This window comes from Delphinus delphis, chromosome 15 (genome assembly GCF_949987515.2).
Source record: "Delphinus delphis chromosome 15, mDelDel1.2, whole genome shotgun sequence".
NCBI lineage: Eukaryota > Metazoa > Chordata > Mammalia > Artiodactyla > Delphinidae > Delphinus > Delphinus delphis.
The window spans coordinates 57,343,452-57,351,263 of record NC_082697.1 but is presented as its reverse complement, the minus strand read 5'-3'; the positions used below and the strand labels follow the sequence as shown (position 1 = coordinate 57,351,263).

The window sequence follows — 7,812 nt, the reverse complement described above, 5'->3', positions numbered from 1 at the left end:
AGAAGCATTGGAGCAGATTCTGTGGTGTGTGTGTGTCGGCGCGCCTGTGCGTGGAGGGGGATTGCTGCACCCAGCGCGAGGCACTGGGGGAGGAGGAAGCGGTAACGAAGATCTGAATAATTGATTCCTCAGCCGCACCAGACACCCGGGAGCGGGCGGAGAGCGTGGTTTCAGCACGAAGGACAGCGGCGCGCGCCTCCGCAGGCGCCCCCGCCTCCAGCCAGCCGCCTATCCTGGCCTTAACGCCGCCGTGCGCTCCGGAAGCCGGTGGCCGCTCTCTGCGCCGCTGCGGCTGCGGGGGGACTGCGAGGTCTGCCTCCACCGGCCTCCGCGGGGGGCGGCTGGTGACGGGAGACTCTTTGGCCCGCCTGAGCTCCAAGCCTGTCGGGCTTTCGCGGGGGCTGCTGCGTCTCGCCGACTGAGAACAAGTCCCCAAGTTGGCGTGGGGGCGCCCCTGCCTTCCTCCTCCTCTTCCTCTGAGGCGACCGCAGCAGAAGCACGCCTCGGGAGCCCGGTTTTGCCAGTGCTGTGAACCAGGGTGATCAGGAGCTCTCCGGACTCCCGCCGGGGAGTCGGAAGCTGAACGAACGCCTGGCGCGGAGCTGGCCTCGCAGCTAAGGGCTAGAGAGAGCTGCTTTCCCCCGCGCGCACCTCTCTCAGCCGGGGACCGCGGGGATCCCCGGCCACACGCGCGCGCGCGCGCTCCCACATCCACTCACACACACACACACACTCGCCCTCACACACGCACCAGCCCGGAGCCTGGGCTGCGGAGAGGGCTCTTGGGTGCGCTCAGAGGATCGGGCAGCTACTGTCCGGAGTGGGACAGGAAGCCGAGCTCAGGCTCTTGGAGGGAGGCGCCGAGGGCTTAGCCGGAGCATGGGGTCGGGTGAGCGCTGAGAGTCGCGGCCGCAGCCATCAGCCCTGGAGATGACCAGGGGCGGCCACTGCTGAGAACTATGTGGAGAGAGGCTGCGGTGAGTGCCGGTGCGGGACGCGGGGCCTGGGCGGCCCCTTTGGGAAGAGGACGGTGGGAGGCCTTGATAGGAGGGGGCGGCAGGACCGCAAGAGGGTCGTTGCGTGGGAAAGATCGCACCTCCCTCGGGGATCCGGTACCGCGGGAGCCGGAGTCCTTCCCTCCCCCTCTCCCCTTGCCAGGCACATCGCAAACTCAGCCAGCCCCCCCACTCAACCCCCATTCCCTCCTCTTTCTTTCCCTACCACCCCTTGCTGAGCAGCTCCTGGCCGCACAACTCCCAGCAGCCGGCGCCGGGGAGGTGGCAGGGGGTGAGGGTAGAGGTGCTGTGTTAGCTTCTCGAGGGTGGCCAACCTGGGGCTCGGGTTCTCCTGTGCGCCCCAGAGTGGAGCTCTCCATTTCGGCCACAGGGTCTTAGGATCCGCACTGGGGGCGTCTCGGGCACGGAGCTTCAGCTTCACATCTCCGGTCGAGACCCGTGTGCGCACAGAGGGGCTGTGAGCATTGCAGACTGCAGCCTGTCCCCCCATCCTTCTCCCCCGGCCCGTGGGCTGACCCTGCCTCTCCGTCTCTTCTCTACCCTGGTAGAGCCCTGATGCAGAGCCTCCGGCTGGGATAGCCGCCCCCCGTGGGGGCGATGCGGACAGCGCGGGACAGCCAGTGGAGCGCGCGGGGGCCGCAGCATGCGGTAACCCGCTAAACCCGGTGGCTGCTGAGGCAGCCGAGATGCTCGTGCGCGCAGCGCGCCCCACTGCATCCTCGACCTTCTCCGGCTACAGGTACGTCCCAGCGGGAGACCTAGGCTCGGTGGGCCAGGGAGAAGGAAGACTCGACCGGAGGAAGAGCGGGAGAAAAGATCTGGGGAAAGAGGGAGAGAGAAAGCGGGAGAGGGAGCACCGGTAGCAAGGCGCGGGAGGAGCACCAGGGGGCGCTGCGGCTCCGCGCTCGCGGTGCTTCAGCCGAAGAACGCCGAGGCCGGTGCGAGTTCGCCCTAACTTCCCCTGGTTTCAGCAGCGCCCGGCCCGAGGGGCGCGTGCCAGTGCTCGCGTGCACGACTGTGCTGGCATTTGCAGACAGGCGCGGCTGTGCACCTGGCGCGGTACATGTATGTGCACTGGCTGAGGACATGTGCGGACTCCGGATGGCCGTGGGCTCCCCTATTGCGGCCTGCGGATGTGCGCAGAAATACGCGCGTGCCTGTAAGGGTGTGCAGCCCACTGCCCACGTGCACCTAAGACTTGGTAACAGACCTGAAGTGGAAAGCCTGGGGTGGTGAGTGGGGGAGCGCTGTACAGTTCACGTCCGTCGGAGAGCTTCTTGGGAGCCAAGCTTCCCCCGCCCCTCCACCCCCCCCCCCCACGCACGTTCTTTGCCAGCTCCCACGCGTCGGTCTGCTGGGGGAACGTGCCTGGTCTCCAGAATTCTGCATTGCACATGGCGCGCGTAAGAGAGAGAGTGTGTGTGTGTACATATGCGCGCGCGTGTGCACGCGTGCGTGTAGGGGGCTGGTCCTAGGGCTGCTTGCACTTGAGTGAAAATCGCTTCATGGCCCCTCTGCGCAAGGTGGGGCAGACCCTAAGTTTCCCCCAGGCACGCGGGATTCTCGGGCACACAAGCGAGTGTCCTCACTTCCATGCGCTTAGGGTGTACCCTGAAGGAGAGGTGCGGGGTCTGCTGCGGGTGTCCAGTGGAGCAGGTGGGTGCTGAACCCCGCGGGTTCGCAGGGGGCGGGGTCAGCCAACTAGCTTAGAGCGGGAGCAGGGTTGCGGAGTCGCTCTGTAGCCTCCGCATGCCGGGGCTGGCTTGTAGTTTGCTCCCAGTGAGCAGGGGGCGGGGTGTGAGCTTACTTTCAGGGGCAGTGATCCAAGTGGTCCCACTTGGCGGGTGCGGTGGGAGACGTGGGTAGAGTCGGAGATGGAGAGGAGGCTGAATGCGAAGATGGATTTAGGGACAGATACGGAGAATTAGCTCGGATTGGAGTTGTGGATAGAGTTGGAGATGGGTCAAGGGACGTGGATGGCTTCGAGGATGGGGAATGGATTCAGTGACTCCAACAGCTCTCGCTGGCGTGCTTTCTATACCTGGCTCCTAGAGCAAGGGGCTGGGTTGGTAAATCCTTCCGTCTAGAACCCTCGCACACCGCGGCCCTCACTCTTGCTCTCCACCTTGCAGGGACCGTAAGTGGCGACTATGGGCAGACTGGGTTATTGGACCCTGCTGGTGCTGCCGGCCCTTCTGGTCTGGCGCGGTCCGGCGCAGGGCGCGGCGGCGGAGAAGGGTCCCCCGGCGCTGAACATCGCAGTGCTGCTGGGTCACAGCCACGACGTGACGGAGCGTGAACTGCGAAACCTCTGGGGCCCCGAGCAGGCAGCAGGGCTGCCCCTGGACCTGAACGTGGTAGCACTGCTGATGAACCGCACGGACCCGAAGAGCCTCATCACGCACGTGTGTGACCTCATGTCAGGGGCGCGCATCCACGGCCTGGTGTTTGGGGACGATACCGACCAGGAGGCCGTGGCCCAGATGCTGGATTTTATCTCCTCGCAGACTTTCATCCCCATCCTGGGCATCCACGGGGGCTCATCTATGATCATGGCTGACAAGGTAAGGCTGGGAGGTGATGGGCTGCCAGGACTGGAGCATGTGCCAATCATATGGTGGCCACCGCAGGTCTTCGGGAGCCCCTGACCTCTGTCTTAATCTGAAAGGGGGTTGTGACCACTGACCCTGGTGAGAACCAGGTCCTGCCTCTTCAACCTGGAATTGAATGGAAATGCTTATTACCTTGCTTCTGAAAGTTGGGTACTCAGAGACACCGTGGGTGTGCCAGGAAGAACTCAGGAAATGCAAAAGTATGATGGGGTGGTGGAATGCTTGGAGATTTCCAAATAGTGCACAGAGATGAGCTCGGGAGCACGTGAAACAATAAGGCTTATATTCCTATAATATTAGTTTTACCTGTTTGTGTTGTGGAAAATGTCTATTTTTTCCCCCTATGGTGGTAAGCAGCTAAAACTATTTTTAAAGGATCAAACATGGGAATGTTGTAGAATAAAATGCAAAGTTTTTAGGTAAAGCAGAAAAAGGCAGAGAAATGTCATGTTTCCATAGATCTCTACAATTAGGGGAAATAGGGTGGAAAGTTTGAGAAGCCCTGGGCTAAAGGCACACAGGACCGTGTCTCTCCAGGGGAGTGGCCGTGAGTGGGAGAACTGACTGCAGACCCAGAGCATGGAGGGTCTGGTGTTTTCCTACATGTTCCTTGCGAGGGACTGACAGGGGCTCCAAGGCCCTCAGATGGAGGGGTTGGCTCCCAAGGATGGGTTTTGATGAGGTAGTCGGAGGGTGTCAGAATGAAGGAAGGTATGTCCAGATGTCTTGGCTTAGAGTGAGAGGGAGGGTCTTTCTGTGGACCAGCTGGGAGTGTTTCTGTGGAGAAGAGGGGAGAGAGGTTTGAAGATTTGACTGAGATGTTTTGAGGGCCCAGTTTGAGAATTGTACAGAAGTGCAGGTGGGAAAGGTGAAGCAAGGTGAAGAATGAGAAAAAAAGGGAAGGGTTGGTGTTGTGGGTGCTCTGTGCCTCTATCTAAGCCCCGGGAAAGAAATGGAGGGGATCAGGAAGAGAAGGGTGAGTGTACTTGTGTGCCGTGGTCCCCAGACCTGGGACCTTCTTGTAGCATGTTCCTTAGATAGCAGGAGACATCCTAATGGAGCAAGCAGACATTTGTCATAGCACTTTTCTTCTGACACTCTCAAAGCACTTTTACATTCATCAAATCAGATTCTGCTTCTGCCTTAGCAATTCCCACCAGCTCCTTTGGGAACCGTATTAATTCTTTCAGGTCTCCTGGGCTGCAGCACATTCAGCCGAAGTACACAACTGATGCAGTATCTTATTAAACATTCATTTTAAATGGTTTGCAGCCTAGCAGAATTCCTATGTGTGGTTGAGTATTTTCCCAGCCATCTCTCAGTTTTGGGGGCTCCATTCTGGGATGAAAAAAATAGGGAACAGCCATGTCCTGCCACTGATATATGACCATTTCAGAACGGGCAAGGCCATTAGAGCATCCTGTAACTTTCAGATGAAGAGACTGAGGCATAGAGCAATTAAAGGCGTAGCTAAGACCACCTGGTGTGTGATGGAACTAGATCTCTGGTTTTCTGGCCCTCTGGTTTCTGATGAAGGCCTGAAGAAGGAGAAGAATAGCATTGTCCAGCAGTGTTTTGGAGTGTGATTTTGGAATTTAAATATTACCACCAATTCCGTCTCCCTTCTGAAGTTTTGACGGAAGGAGCAACAGCCTCCAAAAAACAGTAGCCAAATTTGAAAGTGAAATTTCTGAATAGACTAGGGCCCAGCACAATCATTGGAGAAATATGGTAAAAAATGAATTGGAGAAGTGACTTGAGGCTTAGGCTGGGCTGGCAGGTGTGGGGCTCGGCTCTTACCTGACTTAGCCATCCAACTGTAGGCAAAGAAGTAGGAAAAGAAGTGGACTTATAGTTGAGCATCCCCTTCATATGCAGTGACCCTGTCCATGTCAGGCTCTGACTTACTAGACCAGCAGTTGCTTCTCCCTTGAAGGGGGTACTAGGAAGGGAGTTTTGAGAAGTCCAGGGAGTATGGGTGGAAGCATCTTCCCCTCCTGTAGAATGAAACTGCCTTATGGGGATTGGACAAGAGTGTGACCCCACTTAAGAGTAAAGAAGAAAAAGGGAATCAGGAAAGGGCAAGAGGAAGATGAGAAAGGACATTTTCAGAGAGGTCAAGATTAGAGAGGGATTTAAGAGGGATGGAGAGGAGAGGAATGAAAGGGTCCATTGGCTCAAAAATGGTGAAAGGAACTGGATATTCCTCATTATTGTTGGGGCTTTCCAAGTTGGTCTTGATGGCAGGGAATCAGGGAAGTCAGTGGGATAACATTGGGTGTATGTTGGGTCCCATGTGTGGGATGTACAGGTGATGTTGAGAGGAGTTGAGTTAAAGAGTGGTATTTTGAGAAACCTGGTTGTGTTAAAAAAGGAAAGAGATTGTCTGAGATATGAACAGCCCTTCCTTCCATTAGTAACACATTGAGTTGGCTTGTGCCTTTGCCACCTGTTTCTTGCGGAGCTGAATGCTGAGTGCAGTTTGTTTGGCTCTGAAGGAGCATCGTGGGCATTGCCTAAAACTCCATCTTGTTTGGTTGGGTGTGCCAGTGGTGTTATGGCCACAGAATCTGAATCTCCCCAAACCGATAAGACCTCTCTGTCCCCTCTTAAGATGATGCTCATTCGTTAAAGCCCAGAACATACCTGTGTTGTTTGCACATCTAAATTGGTAACATGATAGTGTCCCTGTGGATTACAATGACAGTTAATTTGATTATCAGTTAAAGTGAGCCTCTCCCCACAGTTTTTACCTTTTCCTCAGTCTTCTTGACCCTTGAAAAAAAGAACAAAGCTTTGTAATAATAGAAAATGTGCTAAGTGGCAGATTTCTATGGTTAATTTACAACGGAGATGTTAATTTTTGCTTTTATCACTGAGTGGTCTTGAAATATAATTAATTTAGAGGCGAGAATAATGCTTAATGTAGATAAAGTTCTAATGTTATCTTGGTTTGGCCATTTTGATCCCGTTCGCATGAAATACACTCTGGTTGTAGTACCAGCCCCTGGTAAATCAAGCGCAGATGCTAGACCTATACATTTCTGCTGAGTGTCCTCACCTCCTCCTCCCCTTCCCCCTTATTCCTAACTGCTTCATGGGGGAGAAGGTAAGGCTTACATTTTAGCTACATCCATCCATGTCAGTTACTGTGTGGGTTTTGCTTTATATATTATTTCTATACATACCTCATCTCCTCTACTGGAGTGTAAGTTCCTTGAGGACAGATTTTTTAAAAAGTGAATATGTATATTTGAAATAATGATATTCCTCCAACACAGACAGTTTATAAAAATAATTCTTTTCATTATAGAGCACTTAGAAAGTATATTAAAGCTTAAAGAAGAAAATAAAAATCTCCCTTTAAATCTTATCACCACGGGTAACCACTGTGGACACTTGGGTCTGTTTCCTTTTAAGCTCTATGTATTTAGTTTTAAATTCAGGATTGTATTGTATGTACATATTGTTTTGTTTATTGTACATTGAATCCTTTGGGCTTTCTTAGAAGATCCAGATTTTTCTTGAATTCTGGAAGAATCTCAGCCATTATCTGTTGGATGTTTCCTCTCTAACATTCTTTCTTTTCTCTGTCTGTGTAGTTTCTCAGTCAATTCTCCATGTATCTTAAACATTTTTTTAAGTTCTCTCTCTGTGATATGTTTGTGCTATGCTTCCTCAATTCTATATTCCAGTTAGCCAGCTCTTTTCATTTGTGTCTGGTTTATTATTTTGCCTATCTGTGGAGTTTTAAATTTCAACAATGGTTCGCTTTATTTCTAAGATACATAATGGTCCCTTTTCATACCTTCCTGCTTTTGATTAGTTTTGTTTTATGAAAAACTCTTTTCACTTTGTGTTGTAAATCCCTTCTCTGTGCCTTTGAGGATTTAAAAAATACTAATTATGAAGTCCTTCTCTGATTGCTCTAGCATCTTCTCTTCTTCCGGTGTGAAATCTTCCATTTTGTAGAGTCTGATCATTGGATATCCTCATATGTTCTCTAATTTTTGTTTGTGAACTTATTTTCAAGGCAGTTTTATGGCTTCTTCTGCCCTATATCTGTAAGCGTGTGTGCTTGTAAACCAGAGCTCCTGTCAACAGCTCAGCTCAGAGCTCTCTTTCTGCTCTATATACTCTGTGATGCAGGCTTTAGGTCCTCGTCTCACGTAGGTGATTTTATT

The 7,812-nt window shown here is 53.1% G+C and overlaps 1 protein-coding gene across 2 annotated transcripts in view; it reads left to right on the top strand.

Annotated features, from left to right (window-relative positions):
* The first annotated feature begins 3,151 nt into the window (after positions 1-3,151).
* The window catches only part of GRIN2A (glutamate ionotropic receptor NMDA type subunit 2A), a 364,371-nt gene continuing 359,710 nt past the window's right edge, over positions 3,152-7,812 (top strand). The window contains exon 1 of one of the 2 annotated variants that reach the window (XM_060033044.1): positions 3,152-3,580. In XM_060033044.1, the coding sequence (XP_059889027.1) occupies positions 3,167-3,580 (414 nt within the window). In that variant the 5' untranslated portion in view covers positions 3,152-3,166. The remainder of the gene's footprint in view (positions 3,581-7,812) is intronic. The other variant, XM_060033045.1, reaches the window with a different exon arrangement.